Source organism: Protopterus annectens, chromosome 4.part1 (genome assembly GCF_019279795.1).
Source record: "Protopterus annectens isolate FY-2018-M chromosome 4.part1, PAN1.0, whole genome shotgun sequence".
Taxonomy (NCBI): Eukaryota; Metazoa; Chordata; order Ceratodontiformes; family Protopteridae; genus Protopterus; species Protopterus annectens.
The window spans coordinates 466,988,894-467,007,172 of record NC_056734.1 but is presented as its reverse complement, the minus strand read 5'-3'; the positions used below and the strand labels follow the sequence as shown (position 1 = coordinate 467,007,172).

The window sequence follows — 18,279 nt, the reverse complement described above, 5'->3', positions numbered from 1 at the left end:
TTCTGCTAAAATTACTAATTGCACGGACTATAATTCATGCAAATGAACATTGTGAAAAAAATGCAGATGCATTGAAATGGCTATAAAACATTCAAGATGTCTGAAACATCCTCAAAAAAAAAAAAAGAATAGGTTTGAGATTGCTTGACCTGGACAAGTAGCATAAACAGTGATATCCTCACATATAACAAGCTCTGCTTCTAAGAACAATTAGAAAGAAATAACTCTTCAATAGATTTGTTCCTTGAGTACAACACAGTATGGATGGATGTGGAATAAAGCCAAGTGTAAAAGCCTTCATCCTAGAGGAATGTAAACGTGTAACCCATATGGTTAGGATAAGAAATTGTTACCAATACTTTCACTGTTGCTGTATTAAGCGAGTTAAATGAGACGTACCTGAGTGGGTATGTTTGCATGCTGGATTTTTTTTTTATTTCAAAATTTGTTTTGTTATGTTCTCCAAGGTTGTGTGTGTGTGTGTGTGTGTGTGTGTGTGTGTGTGTGTGTGTGTGTGTGTGTGTGTGTGTGTGTGTGCGTGCACACGCACCTGGGTGTGTTTGTGTGTGTTTGTGTTTTTGGATCTGTGAGTAGACTTGATAATCCACCTGCAATTATACAGCAGTTCTTACAGCTGTAGCTGAGATTTGAACCAGGGATGTACAACAGACAGTGACTTGCATGAGTCTATTGACCTTGAAAAAAAACTTTGAGGTCAGGACACACTGTTCATAAGTATAAATTTTAAATGATCCTTGTAAAAAGTTATAGTTGATTACTGCCTTATATTTTTGCCACACTGTGACAGAAAACATGTACTGGCATCAAAATTATGAACAGTGTTATATCTTGAAGAACTGTGATGTACAAAAACACATTGCAGTTCTAAAAATAAAGAAATTAAACTGGAATAATTGTATCTGGTACTTTTAGAGTGTTTCACAATTTCTGGAACTGTAGCTCTTAGACAAAGAATTACCATCTCTAGGAGTAATCTTTTTTTTTTTTCAAATGTTTGGTTCCCCACTGCTAACCATCAGCTACTCTGAGGGTGTCTTTTTGTCCACTGGGTCTACTGAACCTGTCTTAGTCTCTCCAAAGCATACTCTGACACATGATCAGGGCTAGTAATGAAATTGATGCACATGGAATATCCTGATAAAGACTGCTCAAGAATATTTTCATCCTATATTCCTACCCCAAGGTACCTGTCAACCTCTTTGAGTGATCCATGCAAGGGGAGTCAGCACTGTACCACCCCTCACTTCCACAAGGGACTACTGTTAGCAACACTTCCCCAACTAACCATGGGCAACATATATGTTGTTGTTTCCCTGATCTCCACCAGGCTAATCAATATCATCTACAGGTTCTAAGCAGGTGCTGTCACAATCCAGAAAAGGCATGTCCATCTTCCCTGTCCACACTATCAAGTTCTCAGGCTGCTGACTGAATCCAGATTTCTTGCAGTTGGAGCTTTATTGTTCTACACCAGCATCACAGGCCACCTATATGAATGAGCTGGTTTAGGAAGAATCATTACTTCTTATGTAAACGACTAACTATATTGCATTTTCCTATTAGGTTGTATTTGGGCTGACAAGAGTCCAAGATAGGCAAATTCCCCCATTTAGCCAGCAAATAAATATATTAATTCAAATTAAAATTAAGTAAATCATGTATGGTGCAAAACTCAGTACTGAAAGTGGAAAAGATGGTTCCTTGATGACACATTTATTTATCTATTATTTGTTAGTCATGCAAGTCCTATCCCATTTACAGAGGAGATTAGTGTACATGAAAAGAGAGCGAGAGAGGAAAATGAAAGAAAAATATCTAACTACAGTAAAGATGTTGCATTAGTTGGCAATGTATCTGAGAATAAAGTATGCATAATCTGAGGTATGCTTAAGTCTTAGTAAGTATGTGTGCAAGATATGAAACTATTAATCACTGCATCAACTATTTTGTATATAAATAAGTACATATTAATTTAAAAATCAATGCTTACATATGAAGTATCAACTGCACTGTAGTAAGTATACGGTAGGACATTTTCCCAGGTGATTTTGAGTGCCCAGGTGGCTGTAAACTGACTACCAATCTGTGATCCATAATATGTTTTTACAGCATTTTCAATGGCATTCTTGAAAGTTTGTGCATTATCAGTTATTCGTACATTGAAGTTGTACACCTGTAATAGAAAACAAAAGAAATTAAATATAAGCAGAGAAGCCTTTTATTTGAAAACATTGTTTAGTTTTTGATATTTCAGTTTCTATCTATCTGTCTATCTATCATTGCCATTCATTTGACAAACCAAATGACTGACAAAAACTGAGGACAAGACAAAATGGTTGACTACACATCTCTATGAATCACACTTGGTTGAATCAAGTTTTATACAGGATAGGTCTACAGGAGTGTGCAGGAAAGGTTGCATTTGTGAGCATGTGCAAGATTGTGTTATAGCGGGTAGTGTGTATCGGTGACAGTTTGTGAGTTAGGGTTAGAGTGAGGGTTAGGTAAGGGGAGAGATTTAGTCTTGTGCCTGTTTGGTGTTATGCTTTTCTATGTCCTTTTGTCTTGATTAGTGGTACTGTTAGGGAAGGAGTTTTTAATAATGTAATGTGTAGGGTTTGGGTTAGAAACAGGGATAGTGATAGAGTTTGGATTAGCACATAAGACTATGGTGGTGCAGGGGGCATAGTGATAGCCGGAGAGATGGTGTCAATATTTTGTGATTCTATCATTTTGTTTCTCACACATTTGATCTGTTGTTTATACACACATGTCCTCTAACTATCTGTATTAAATAATACACACACAAACACACACACACACACACACACACACACACTCACACATGTGCAAGATGACAAAAGGGGTCTGACTGGAGAGATGATGAAAATGGGAAGAAAAGGAGACTAGTATTGCTGGAACTGAAGTCATCCTCAAGTCATGGTGAGTACCCTCATGTGATAGACCCTGCTTTTACAAAATCTCACCAAGACAACACTGATATATAGAGAGGTAAGTTAAAAATAAAAAAGACATCAGGGTGCACAAGTCCCAGGATAAAAAGTGCCCAATCCCTGTGTACACACTGATGCAAGGACTGGAAACAATGTCAGTGTAGAATCCTAAAGACCTGGGAGCATTCTTACAATGGGGTTAGGCCACGCTGAGGGGACAGGACAAAAAAAGAGCCATAAAGATGACAGAGTGGACTATTGAGGTTAAGAAAGAAATTATTTATTGTTTCTTTTATGCAAGAAGCCCATAATTTCCAGACAGAAGAGATCCAGAAGATGAAAAGAGAAATAAGAGGAAAGAAAATCACAAGAAAAAATTGTTTAAAGTTTCAAATGCAAATCTGAGTTCATTAATACAACAGATCCATAAAAAAAAACATTACACAGACAAGAATCTTTGGGCCACCAGGAAAAATAAATGGCAGAGGAAATGTAAAAATATAAAGAACAAAACCAGATATTTTTGAAATGTATACAAAAGAAAAATGAACTTGGGAAAGAAAAAGAGGTCTGATATAGTACCTTATTATGCAAAGGAGAAAGCCAAACTAATCAGTACAAAAAAGCAGCTCCAAAGATATTTGAAGAGAAATGTAGGCAAAGGGGTCTACCTGAAAACGCCGAAATTGCAGATCTCCAACAACGAGAACACCGACAATGGAAGATCGACAATGGAGAAGACCGATAGTTGAGAATCCCGGCGCTGAGAACACTGACATGTTAAGGTAAGTGTGCATTAGGAACGGATGTTAAGGTCAGGGTGTGGGTAAGGTAAGTGTGTGATAGTGATGGACGTTAGGGTAGGGTGTGGATCAGGTAAGTGTGCGATAGTGACAGAGTTTAGGTTTAGGGGCAGGTTAAGTGAGTTAGGGTTAGGGTGCGGGTAAGGTAAGTGTGTGATAGTGACGGACTTGAGGCTTAGGGGCGGAATAAGTGAGTTAGGGTTAGGGTGCGGGTAAGGTAGGTGTGCGATAGTGACGGACCTTAGGGTTAGGGTTTGGGTTAAGGTTAGTGCATAGATAGTTGTGTATGTAAGGTTTAGTGTAAGTTTGTAAGGTTTTTGGTGTGCTTGTGTTGTGTGTGTGTTTTTCGAGAAAGGTATTTGTTTTGTTGATTGTCGGGATTTTGGTTTGCCGGGCATGTGAAGTTTCATGTTTTTGAACTTTTTTTGTTTTTTGTTTTTTTCGTGTCAGTTATTTCTTTGTCTGTGTTATCAGGTAGACCCAGGAAAAGGCACCAAGATATGGAAAATTTCACAATACAAAAAATAAGAACACAAAGAGGAATGTAGAACAGAAGATTAGTAAGGAAGAAGTTAAGCAAATAGAACCTGAATTTATGGAATACCTGCAAAGTGAAGGATTTAGTGTAGAAACGTAATGCAGGTTATGTCACAGCATGACAGGGGACTGAATCCCCAAATTATGGAGAAATAGGTGTAGTAGGAGACATCTGAAGAAGAAATGTGGACATGGGAAGGAAAATGTGAACCATAATCTATGAACCTAAAATGTGATTTGATATGGTATGATATTTATGTAATGGAGAAAGTAAAAGTAATCAAGACAAAAAAGCACCAGCAGAGGTATTTAAAGAAAAATACAGGCAAAGTACCTGAATATGAAAAATTTCAAAATACAAAAAATAAGAAAATACAGGGTGAAATTAGAACAGAGGATTAGTAATGGAAGAGTTAAAGAGATGGAGTTTATGGGTTATCTGCAAAGTCAAGGATTTAGTGTAGAAAATCCAACTCAGTCAATGTCACATGATGGAACAATGAGTCCCAAAATTAAGGAGAACCAGGTGGAACGGGAAGCATCTGATGACTTGCCAAATGATGATGCTCCGGAGCCTTCAGTAGGATACCAGTAATAAAGTTCAGTTGGACTTGCACAGCAAAGGAAGGACCAGGAAACAGAGGCAACTGTGATGCAGACACTGTTGTGGAGTGATGGGAATTTAGTTCCCATATGAAAGACCAACGGATAATGCAGGATGTAACTGAAGAGGATTTATCACAGAAAGATGTCTTGGAACTTTCTGTAGAATGTCCACAGAAAACAAAGAGCAAAGAATGTGCCCTCAGTTTAGAAGGAAATGATGTCTAAGGGAAGATCTAATTGATTTAATAGAGGTGGGTAGATATATTAAGAGTGATGAAAGAAACAGATTACAAAAAGTAAATAAAACCTAAAATGTTAGAAGTTTGATAAAACAGATCAACACAGTAATCAAGGCCACTAACAGAAATGCATGTGATATAACAGAAGTAAATAGGATATATTACTGTGTGGCTAAACTAATAACAGACAAATTCTTATAACAAAAATCCAGAACAACAAGGGAAAGGGAGGGAAGAAAGTAAATGTCACCATGGAAGCATCAAACAGAGACAATTATAAAGCAAATAATTCAAGTGTCACAGTTAGAAGAATACAGAAGAGGGAAGAAAACAACAAAAATACTTAGAATGAAAAATGTGATAAAAACAATGCAGAGTATCAGAACCGACCAGGATGTATCATACACTATTGTAAATAATAAACTAAAGATATCAGCACAGACAGAAAAACGTAGAAGATAAATAATGCAGCTAAATATAAAGGAAAAGTACAAAATAAGCAATTCATTAATGACCCAGAAAAGTTTATAGTGAATTGTGAAATAGATCAAAAGGAATAGAAACACTACCAGAAAAAAGAAATAGACATATTTTGGAGAAATATTTATGAAGACCCTGTGGAACATAACAAAGATGCTGAGTGGGTGGAAAAAGAAACAATAGATAGTTCAAATGTACAGAATATGAAATGGGATGAAATAATGGCTAGAGAAATTGAAACAAAATTAAGAAAAGCTCCAAATTGGATAACCCTGTGCTTAGATGGTGTATCTAATTTCTGGCTAAAAGTATTAACATCTTTGCATAAAGACTTAACCCTGTGTAAGGGTGTTTCACCTCTGGGAAACTAACTACTTGGTCACCATGGCGAACTTTGCCCTTTTCTCCACTGTAGTGTGATCTCGGAGTTGATATATTTAGTTATGGGGGTGAGGGGGACAGCCTCACACATGGGGGGTGTCAGGGGCAAAGCCTCCCACTTTGGTGGGTTTAATTTGTTTTGGTTTGTGTTTTATTTATTGGTGGCGAAGTGGTTAATTTCCTGGAGGTGAAATATGCCCTCCTGGGAGTTAATTAATTTAAATTTTCAACGACATCGTCTCACTGTTATGCGAGTCAACATTATGGTGATTCATTGTTTTGACATAGATGGGAGTCCACGGTGGTGCAGCGGTTAGCGTTGTCACCTCACAGCAAGAGGTTCTCTGGTTCCATCCTCGGCTGGGGTTCCTTCTGTGTGGAGTCTGCATTTCCTCCCTGTGGTCGTGTGGGTTTCCTCCGGGTGCTCCGGTTTCCTCCCACATCCCAAAGACATGCTGTAGGTGGATTGGACACTTTAAATTGGCCCTAGGTGTGAGTGCATGTGTGTGTGTGCCTTCTGTGGATGGTTGGGCACCAGGCTGGCAACTCAACACTGTAAAACTCCACTGCCAGTCATGAGCGGACAAGGTGATCCACTGTGGCCACCCCTAACCAAGTAAAGCTGAAAGAAGAAGAATATTGTTTAGACATAGATCCATATGTACATCTTGAACAGACACTAACACAGTTAACAACAGGAAAAATAATACTCCCCCTTAAGTGAAACCAGTAAGCCATCCTAAAAACTACAGACCAATAACTTGCCTTCTGATGATGTACAGACTACATACTGGTACTGATGCAGACAGAGTTTGTGGTCATTTAGAAGAAAAGTCAACCACAGCAATAGAACAAAAGGAAAACAAAAGAAAGTCATAGGGAACAAAGGATGATTTGTTTCTAAATAAAGCCATAACAGAGAATTCTATAAAGGGGAAGAATATAAGTATAGCATGAACAGATTACAAAAATAAAGTATTTGACAGCATCTCACATTCATGGATAAAGGAGTGCTTACAGATGTAATAAGATACATACTATCAATTACATTACAGTGACCATGCAACAGTGGCAAACCACTTTGCAATTAAGCCATAATAAAGAGTAAATTATTATCCCAGAGATAAAAATTCAAAGGGGTCTATTCCAGGGCGCTTCTTTGTCACCACTGTCACTTTGTCTTGGCCTTAACCCACTAAGCTGTTTATTTAACAGATTAGGTGTTTGTTACAATTTGGCTCCTAGAAAACAAACTTGCTTAAAGATTTCTCATCAACTTTTGTGTATGACTTAAAACTACATAGATCATCAGATAAGGAGTTGAAAGCACAACTGCAAGTGGTTAAAACATTTTGGACGATATAAGAATGGCATTTAGTCTTAATAAATGTGCGAAAGTGACATTTAAAGCAGTACAGTTGCATGGCAAGAAAATATCAGTCTAGGACAGGAATGTTATATAAAAGAACTTAGCAAGAAAGAGTGTATAAATATTTGTGCATTGATGAAGGATTGTCAATAAGACATGGGCAAATGTAAATAAAACTCAATAAGGAATACTTCAGAAGACTAAAACTAATATAGAAAACAGGCTTAACATTTAGGAATAAACTCCAGGCTATTAACCACTTTGGTCTTGCTGTTTTAACTTACTGTTTTGGTATGATTGACAGTCCCCAAAAGGTACTGGATCATTTGGATATAAAAACAAGAAAATGCTTCATGCTATCAAATGATATACAAAAATCAGTGTACACCAAGATTATACATTCTACACCCTGACAGAGGTATGGACCACCTCAAAACTGATTATATGTATAGATTTACAGTTGTGGAACTGCATACATATCTGCTGATCTCATCAGATCCAAACATAGTGGCAGGTTACAACATGAGAAGAGCAAGTCTAAGATGAACTCTCTGCTTAGGTAGCAGAAGCATTCACATGGCAAGCAGGAATGGAAATCCAAGCAGACGTAGAAAACAATCAGATGGCAACTGAATATGCCAGAAAACAAAAGAAAGAATATAATGATCAGATGAGAAGGAAAGACATCTGGAAAAGCAAGTATAGAGATTTCCTGAAACAACCTCATGTCGATCAAAAATTGACACAGAAATGGTTAAGGAGAGGTGAGTTGAAACCAAAGGATGAAAGATTAATAATGACAGACCAGAATAGTGGACTATGTACATGTTGGTTTACCAAGTCCACTGAACATGTGGCAGAAACTAACAAATTTATGTTCTGTAAAAAGAATAGGAAACAATCACACACTTTGCTGCTGAATGTGATACAATCATGACAGAGGGCCTGTACTATGAAGGGCATAATCATGTGATAAGACTGTTGCAATGGGGACTGTGCAAACCCTACAACACAGAAGTAGCTGAGAAGCATTGGAAACATGACCCACAAAGCATTATACTGAATAATAACAGAAGAATACATCACATGGAATCACCCTTTACCAACAATTCAAAAAACAGAAACGAAAAAAACAGATACTGCAGTCCATGAAAAATGACAACAGTAACACTGCTTATTGAAATTGCTACAACCAGTAACTACAGTGTCCCATGTACTGAGAGGGACACAAAGTTATACAATACCAGGATTCAGACTCAGAAATAATGACAGCATGGATGAAGGATACCCAGGCAGTTCCAGTACTAGTAGGTGCAATGGGGTCTAATAAAAAAGAATCTATAGTCATATTTACATATTGTACCAGTACCTGTAACTCCATATGAATTGCAGAATGAGCCAATTCTGGGCTTAGAGTACTTCTGGCTAACATCAAGCAATACTAATTTCATGAACTTTAATTATATCCTGACTTAGGAATGAGGTCCATTCCTGTCATTAAACCTGTGCACAGCACAAATAATCACCTTACATCTACTTCATACTCCTTCAGTAAACATTTGAAAAAGTGATAAAATCTGAGTAAATGCACAATTTGTCCCACAGCTGGCCATATCACAAATTACCATCTTACATGTTCTTTGCATGTATACATATGTCTGTTCTACCAATCAAATAAGTAACAGATATATACCATTCTAATCAGTACACTAAGCACACATACAGTCCCTAAATACACACAAGTAAGTACACTGCATTTACTTGGGGTGTACCACCCCCACGGTGACTATTTTGTTTTTACTGATACCATCGTTGCACATCCAAAACAGTAGTGCAATACCCTACACATTACACTGTTCATTAGACCATGTACAGTTAATAAAAGTAAACAGAAACTATAGATAAATAAGAGACAGACTTTTTTTAAACACAGTCGAAATAGGAAGTCATGAGCTGCTGTACAAAATAACAATCGTATTTTTGGCACTTAGTAAACAAGAACATTAGTCATAATGAATAACGGAGCCTGGTTCATAGATGGCAACAAATAGCCCTCCTATTTCTTCACAAAATTTAAAAGTTGATCTCTAGAGATTTATTACTAACTTTGAAATATAAACAATATCATGTACTGTTCACAGGGATTATAAATAACCTAACTTTAGAAAGTACAGTCAAGAAAATCAGGCTGTTGAAAAACTGGAAATGCTGCAGACCCTGATGGGATAATATATGAATTATATTAGGGACAGCCTGAAAAAATAGGTTTGGATAGTAAAGATAACAGTATACAAGGTGAATCAGCATATTAAAATACTTGTGAAATGGAAAGGAGAAGCAATTGTTGGATCATATATTTTACTGAACATAAAAGACCCAAAATGTATAGACCAGTCAACTTGCTTCATTCTTCCTCCATGTGGAAGAGTTTGAAATATATTTTCCATGAAAACCTTGCATGTTTTACATTGGAACAATTAAAGATCAGATAAATAAAATGAAGTGAAATCAAGCACAGTTTGAATTCATGGAAAAGAGATTGACAGTACAGTCTTGGTATTTATTTCAACACATAATTGAAAAATATGGAAACATCCAGTCTCAAAAGCTATGTGCACCCTTTTAGATCTGGGATCTTTTCTTGATTCCTTTAAAAGTATGGAAAATCATGGAAATGAAAGCTCAAAACCATTAAAGCAACCTGTACACCATATAAGAGAAAATGGCTGCAGGTCATAATCACTTCAAGAAGCAAACTATCCAAAACACTCTGGGTTAATAGCAATATGAGACAAGGATGCTTGCTGCCTCCATGGTCATTTTTAATCTGCCCAAACTGAGTTGTTGATTCAATTAAAAAGTTACAGCAGGTACTCATAAGCCTACTGATGGTACCTCTATAATTGGTAGTAACAAAATGACCTATTACTCTTTCCAACAGGTTATCCAACTTTACTTGTTCAATAAAGAGTGAGACATTTTAAGGATGAATATAATCTAAATATAAATGTAAATAAAACTAAGTCAGTAATAAATATCTAAGAATAATATGCTTAAATTTATTCTTAAAGAGAAACTGTTTGAAAGAGTAATCTATTATTTTTGTGTATCATCCTCTCAAATGTTTACAGTTAAGGAATATGTACTGAATATGTAAAAGTTATATGAGAAGACAAAATAAAAATAATTATTCATATGTTTTTTCTCTGCTTTAAATTATTTCGTTTCATACTAAATGTTGTTAATCGAAGACATCTACCCATGCAAATTTGTTATGCAAACCTATATATATATATATATATATATATATATATATATATACATACATATATATATATATATATATATATATATATATATATTTAGTAGTTATAGTTATTGCATAAAAATATCTGATTTAGCTTGGAATTAAACTGTCATACTCCTTGTTAAAAAGGATTCCATCTTATGAGAAGAAAGCCAACAGAGGGGAACTGACTGTTATTCAAATATGTCTTTCTGCAGTTTTTTTTTTCATTTTGCTAGAGAAAGCTCATTGACACTAAGACTACTGACAATAATAAGTACTTGTCAGAGTTAGTGCTTGCTATCAAACAGTCCTGCCTTCATGTATTTCACTCTTCTTGACACAAAGTGTTATGGAGATGGTCATATTAGCACTGGGAAACATGTAGTAGAGTCCCCTGAAAGAATTAATGTGTTATAGCTCACAGAAATAGGATACTTTTGTTTTCAGACTACTTGTCAGCACTATGGGCAATGTAATAGTTGCCTGAAGATAGTTTGTTGATTCTATTGTTTGTATCTTTCTTAACTCATTTGAATCTCAAGCCTTGGTACAGATATATTGCACAAAATGTATGTATGTATGCTATTTAAGGGAGAGGGTTTGGCATTATGGTTAAGGTCTTTACCTCACAGATACAAGGTACAAGACTTGATTGTGACTTCTTGATATTGAATAGTCCTATAATAGTTTGCAAAGTTATAGCCTAGTATCTATGCATGAACTATTCCCTTCATTTAAGGTCAACTTTAGGTGTAAATATTTTCTGCTGTACCACAACAAACAGTGTTTACCCCCAAAGAGTTTATCTTATAGTCTCAGCCATCTCATGCACCCCATTGTGTAAGCATTATTTTAACCATCTTTTTGACAAATTTGAAAAGTTCACAGCAGTAGCATTCGTAAAATGGACACCATTCATGTTTATGTTCAACATGCATTAGAAGTGGGAAATGTTTAAATGAGCTACATTTCTATAAATATTTAATTGGTTTCATGTACAGTGCTTAAGATAAGTTATACTTAGAATAGTCATTATTCTTGTTATAAAGTATTAACATTTCATATTGTGCTGTGTGTATTCCCACATTGCCAAGTTCACATTGCACAGTCCTTTGAACTGCATGACAAGTGTAGAATATTATTTTAGACTGGCCAGTCAGCTATCATTGTAAATGCGGTTATTATACATTTAATACAGTAATATATGAGGTTTCACAGTGTCACATATTACTGAGGTTGCTCTAAAATGTTTTACTACATCTGTCAGATGGATATTTAGACTTGAGTTTGTTCTTTTCTATGGCCCAACATAGATTAGAGAACCTGTTTTACAGGGCTCATTTTAAGATATTTATTAATATATTTCTCTAACATGTTCTGTCTTTCTCTCTCTCCCCTTGTTGCTTTAATTCTTAGCAGATTATTTCACTTTTCCCATTTATAAAGTTATAGCAAATTTTAAATGTAAGATAGTCAGTGATGTCCATCTTCATTCATTCACTGAGCTAATCGAAGGAAGGGCACTGAGCAAACTCGGAACTATAATATATAACATTAAGTATCCTGTTTTTTGCTTATTTTGTTTTTTATTTCTTTATTTATAGCACTTTGTGTACTGTGTATTTTTCTAGCTAGTTTCACTGTGTGTGAGGTATTAACTGGAAATTGTCCACTTTTATTAAGCATCTGTTGGGTTGTTTGTTTCTGATAATTTGTTGCAGTTAAACTCTTTTTTCTAGAGGCTCCTTTAGCTGTTTAAAATTTTCATTTAAAGGCTCACTGCTGCTTTTCAGCTGTGAGAAACATTTCTGCAGTTTGTTTCCCACCCTCCCTGTTGGTATAGTGTTTTTATAGTTGGCTTTGCATTTGCTCGCCCCTAGTGTACATTTGATCTGGGACCCTCCTCCCAGACTAGTGTCATTACCTCATTCTACCCAGTACAGGGAGAACATTTGAGAAGGCCAATCAACTTAGTTTCTGCTACTCCTTTCTCTCTTTCCACTAAAAAAAAAAAAAAAAAACTTTTTCTGAGCTTGTTTCCTGCCTTTCCTATGGGTAGTCTAGCCTGGATATAGATTTGCTGTGTCCAGAACTATATGTAGGCTTCTAGGCCCCCAAGCCTTTCTGTGTTGGAGGGAAGCCTTCTAGCTTAATTTTGTTTCTTAGAACTAGCCAGTTTTTTGATTCAGCACTTGTTCAGAACTTATTGTAAGCACTAAATAAGCTACAAATTACTACAGCACTTAACTTTCCTCACTGTCTAGAGGAGAACAGTTTCTAGTACTTAACAAATAAGCACCTATCCAGGCATGTCTAAGGGTCAGCCTCTGGTGTTTTTTCTTGTCTACCTGATGAATCTGGGCATTTTGGGGCAATGCAGTAATTGCCTCATGTACACAGACAACCCTCTCCTCCTACCACCCAACACTACAACCTGTGAGAGATGCACTTATATAGCCAAACTGGAAGCAAAGCTCTCTTCACCCAAGACTGGACTAGACAGTCAAGAGGAGAAGGTAAACACTTGCACCACACCACACTCAGCACATTGTCCCTCAAAACCTACACCACCAAAACACACACATAGAAACACAAAACACACACCTACATTCGCGGAGGCTCTCAGTAAAAACCTGCCCAAGCAACAGGGACCTCCAAAGCAGAAACACAAGCAACCTCCACCCCCCAACACAACCCAAATGACACATAGCCCGCAAACTCAGTGTGCCACTCAACCACAGCCCATAAGGCATAACAACGTACCCAACACTCTAGTCATAGGTGACTCTATAGTCAGGCACACTGATGTTCCACTCACCAGGCTAAACAAGGAGAAAGTGACTGTCAGCTGCCTGTGGGGTGCCAGGATCCGCCACATAACGCATGCACTCAGGTCACTCCAGAACAAGTACAAATATGACTCTGTCATTGTCCATGTTGATGTGAATGACCGGAGACATACCTCCTTGGACTACATGAAAAGGGACATGGAGGAGCTGTCCGATCTTGTAGCCCAGGCAGGTATGACCCTAGCCCTGAGTAGCATCCTGCCATCACCCAGAATGATATCACAGTACAAGGACAAAATGATTGACTTCAACAATTAGCTAAGCTTCTGCTGTCATTCTAACGGGATCCAGTATCTGTCTGCCTGGGATGACATGATCGACAAGCCACGATACTTTGCCAGAGATGGCCTGCACCTGTCACCCCTGGGATTCCGGATACTGGCTAAGGCTCTAGCCACCCCTATAGTGCCTTTTTTAGGCAAGGTTCAAATGACAAATTCACCACCCTAACAGGTACAGACAAGACGAATATGAGGGTATTGCTACTCAATGCTAGAAGTGTAAACCTCAAAATGCACTCTCTTGAGGCACTCCTTAAAATGGAGAACATTGACATCTGTGCAGTGACAGAGACCTGGTTCAAGGCTCCAGAGAGTACCCCTGCATTACCAGGCTATAATTCATACCACACCTTTCGGCCACCTAATCTGGACCGAAACACTAAAGGCGGAGGCGTGCCCATATTCATTAAGAATATCCACACCTCCAGGCTAGTTGCTCAGCATAATGCATCCGAGATTATCAAAGTGCAACTAACTCTGGGCAAGACCGCAATCCAAATTGTAGCTTGCTACAGATCCCCCACCATGTCCCAGGATTCCCACTCCTCATTTCTTAATACACTGGAAAATATTAGGGTACAACCTAACACCCTAATAATGGGCGATTTCAACTACCCTACCATTAACTGGGAAAACTACTCATGTACCAACTCTTGTGCTCAACGTTTTCTGGAATTCATAAATTCCAATGCCATGGATCAGCTTATCCACACCCCCACCAGGGGCAGCAATATCCTAGACCTGGTTATTACCAACATGGGCAACCGGTGCTCTACACCAGAGGTCAATTCCTCGTTGGTCAGATCCGACCATAAGCTAATCACCCTAGATATCCACATCCCTCCCCCACCCCCCATTAGGGAAACCACAGTAAAAAAAATTCTCCAAAGCCAACTTCACGCTTCTTAAGACAGAAGTGGCAAACTTCACGACACCCATGCTGAAGGACAATAGAGGTATGACTGCTGAATCCTACACAAATGCACTTTATAAGCACTTACATGAGTGCATGGATTGTGCAATCCCTAACAGAACCAAGATGCTATCCTCAAAAAAAATGAAGCCAATCTGGTGGTCCCCTGCCATAAACAAACTCTACAACAGAAGAAAGAAACTGTTGCAAAAAAGAGTAAAATCCCATAATTGGAGAAACTCCCTGGTCAGCTTCAGTAAGAAGCTGAGATCCCTCATAAAATCCTCCAAAGCTAGTTATGAAAACAAAATCGCCACTGTCTCTAAAGACAACCACAAAGCATTCTATAGCTATGTCAAGAATCTCAATGGCAACACTCAGATCTGCTCTGAGTTACAGCACAATGGCACTAAATATACAGAACCAACGGATATTGTCAACATCCTGGCAGATAGGTTCAGTGCTAACTTTACCAATCTGTCATCCCCTAAAGGACCCATCTCTATACCAGAAGAATGCAAAGTTCCTGTAATCACGGCTGCACAGGTAAAAAACACACTATCCAAAGCCAAGAACACAGCATCCATGGGACCTGATGACATCCCAGGCTGTGTTCTACATGAACTACAGAATGAACTGACACCCCACATAAGTACCATGTTCAATCATAGCCTCACCTCAGGCTATGTGCCCACTGAATGGCCCACAGCAACAGTTATCCCACTCCACAAAGGGGGAGCCACCACAGACCCCGGAAACTACTGCCCCATTAGCCTAACGAGCCTGGTCTGCAAGGCTATGGAGCGTATCATCATGGAACTTATAAACAATGACATTGGTAATCTACAAACTCAGGACCCCACCCAGTTCGGGTTTGTAAAAGGCAGATCATGTCTCCTAAACCTGATGGACTTCTTTGAAGCAGTCACCAAAGCCGTAGATGAGGGTAAGGTGGTTCACACAGCCTATCTAGATCTCGCCAAGGCTTTTGACACCATCCCCCACTCTGGAATTATAGATAAACTCACTAAACTAGGTATAAATCCCTATGTCACAAGATGGGTTGCCAACTGGCTTACTGACAGAACCCACACTGTGAAAGTAGAAGACTCCAAATCCAGCTTCAGACCAGTGACAAGTGGAGTACCACAGGGTTCAATCCTGGGTCCTCTCCTGTTTGGTATCTACTTTTCTGAAGTACAGGCCAACACAGAAGGTCTTTGGCTAACGAAGTTCGCAGATGACTGCAAACTAGGAGCCATAATCAAAACTCTAAAAGATGTGGACATCCTACAAAAGGGCCTTGCCGAGACAGATGCCTGGTGTCAAAGCCATGGCCTCAAACCCAATGCCAAAAAGTGCATTGTCATTCCTTTTGGTAAAAACTCAGTACCCATGAACTACCACATAGGTGGTAGTCTACTTAGCACCGAAAGTGTGATAAGAGACCTTGGGACACAGGTGGACAGTAGTCTCTCCTTTGATAATCACATTGCCACAGTAGTCAGGAAATCCTTCTATGTGGCACACCTCATCACAAAAGGTTTCTCATCCAGGAAAAAAATAGGTCATTGTTCCCCTCTACTCGTCACTCATTAGACCTATTATAGAGTACAATGCCCCTTTTGGTATGTACCTCACAAGACATCTACAACAACTGGAAAGGCCACAGAAACACCTCACAAAGAGGATTACTGGCCTCAAAGAGATGCCCTATGCAGACCGTCTCAAAAAACTGCAGCTTTACTCCATTGCATATTGCCTACTCAGAAGCGATCTCTGCCTAACACACAAAGCTATGTCAAACCCAGAGCTTTTAGACATGCTCCACTTAAAGAAATCCCAATCCCTACGAGCTACATGGTCTAGGGACCTAAACCTCGTCACCACAATAAACAGAACATGCTGGAGGGATAGATTCCTGTCCCAGAGACTTCCCATACTCTGGAACAAACTACCTATCTATATCAAACAAAGCTCCTCATTAGCACTCTTCAAGAAAAATTTTGATGATTGGACGGGAGATAGGAAATTCACCCCGGGGATTACTTCTGTGGCTCTGCTCGACAGTGGCACAGGAATATAATTTTCTTGAGTGGCAAAAGCCAGGGTACCTTTGGCTAGGCTTATATAGGCCCTAGGGCCAATAGCCTAGTACCTACCTATGAACCTATGAACCTAAGAGATATGACCTGATTTAGTATATTTGGCGATTCAGCATTGCATGTTGTTATTTTTTCAACAGACAAAAAGAACTTTAGCCACAGTAATTTGACTTAAAACAATAAAGTCTAATTTGATTTGCAAGATGTTAGCTAAATAGAATCAGGACCTCTATTTTTGATTCTACAATACAGATTCTTCTGTCTCTGAAAAAGTTAGAGATATTTCAGGTAATATCAGAAAATCCTCTGCTGAGTTTATTGGACCTTGCAAAAAAGGATTGGATTTGATCAGGTAGGTTTTGTTGGCATGGTTATTAGGGTCTGGGGAAATGCTACCATATGTGGTGGTCTTCTCCAAGAATTTCTTCAAGCTAGGGAAAACAATTAAATATGTTAACCAGTTCTCTATTTACAAATATAATCTGATATTGTCCTATGAAATGAAAGTTTTGCTTTATTTTCCTGGTGTAGCTTTTAAGATTGCAGAGATCTTAATATTATTCACCAAATTAATTATACTTTTAGTCTGGAATCAAGTATTTAAAGCAGACAAAGTATTTCTTATTGATACGTGGTGTATACATTTTAATCATTATATGCCATTTGAAGAGATGGAATGTTATTTTTTTTTTCTTTTCGTGGGTGCAGGGATGTGTTTGGAGGAATTAATTGGTTCAAGCCTTTGTTCTGCTAATTTTATTAAGAAATGTATACACATTATTAACCAAACATACAAACACAGACCATTAAAAAAAAAAAAACGTATGCTACAAATGACATCTTACTCGAATACACTTTATTGACTTAGTGCACTCAAATGCACTTTATTGACTTAGTGCTTTCATCCTAACCACATACAACAGGACTTCAGAGTATTCCAATACACTAATCCCCCTGTTAAAATATTATATGCCAACCAATCATTAACAGACTGTAATGTACCATAAATACAACATGATTAAAAACACAAGCACCATTTAAAGAAACATCACCAAATAACGATCAATAAAAAATTCAAATAAACCCATTTCATAAAAGTGATAATATTATAGTAGTTAAATGTAAATAAGTCATTAAACTAATATAATATATAAATGAGTGAAATTATATTATTTAATAATTAGTGATTACAAAAGATTAGCCTCTCTTCAGTACACTCACTAACAAAAGAGAATCATTTATCCCTGGGCTGATAGAGGCATTAAGCCTCAACTGCCATGTCAATTCCTTAAATTCCAAAAATGTTTCAGAATCTTCCATCATATCCATATCCATCAACCTTTCAATAACAAAAAACGTAAACTTTGGGGCAAACAACAGAATGTCTATATAGGGTGTTAGTAGACATGTTCTTCCTTATATTATACATATGTTTTCCTACTCTCTTCCTTA

The 18,279-nt window shown here is 37.7% G+C and overlaps 1 protein-coding gene across 1 annotated transcript in view; it reads right to left on the bottom strand.

Moving 5' to 3' along the window:
- LOC122801228 (mucin-like protein) overlaps positions 1 to 18,279 on the bottom strand; it is a 471,963-nt gene that overhangs the window by 182,149 nt on the left and 271,535 nt on the right. Inside the window, exon 11 of the mRNA XM_044070781.1 lies at positions 2,012 to 2,194. Within this exon, the coding sequence (XP_043926716.1) occupies positions 2,012 to 2,194 (183 nt within the window). The remainder of the gene's footprint in view (positions 1 to 2,011; positions 2,195 to 18,279) is intronic.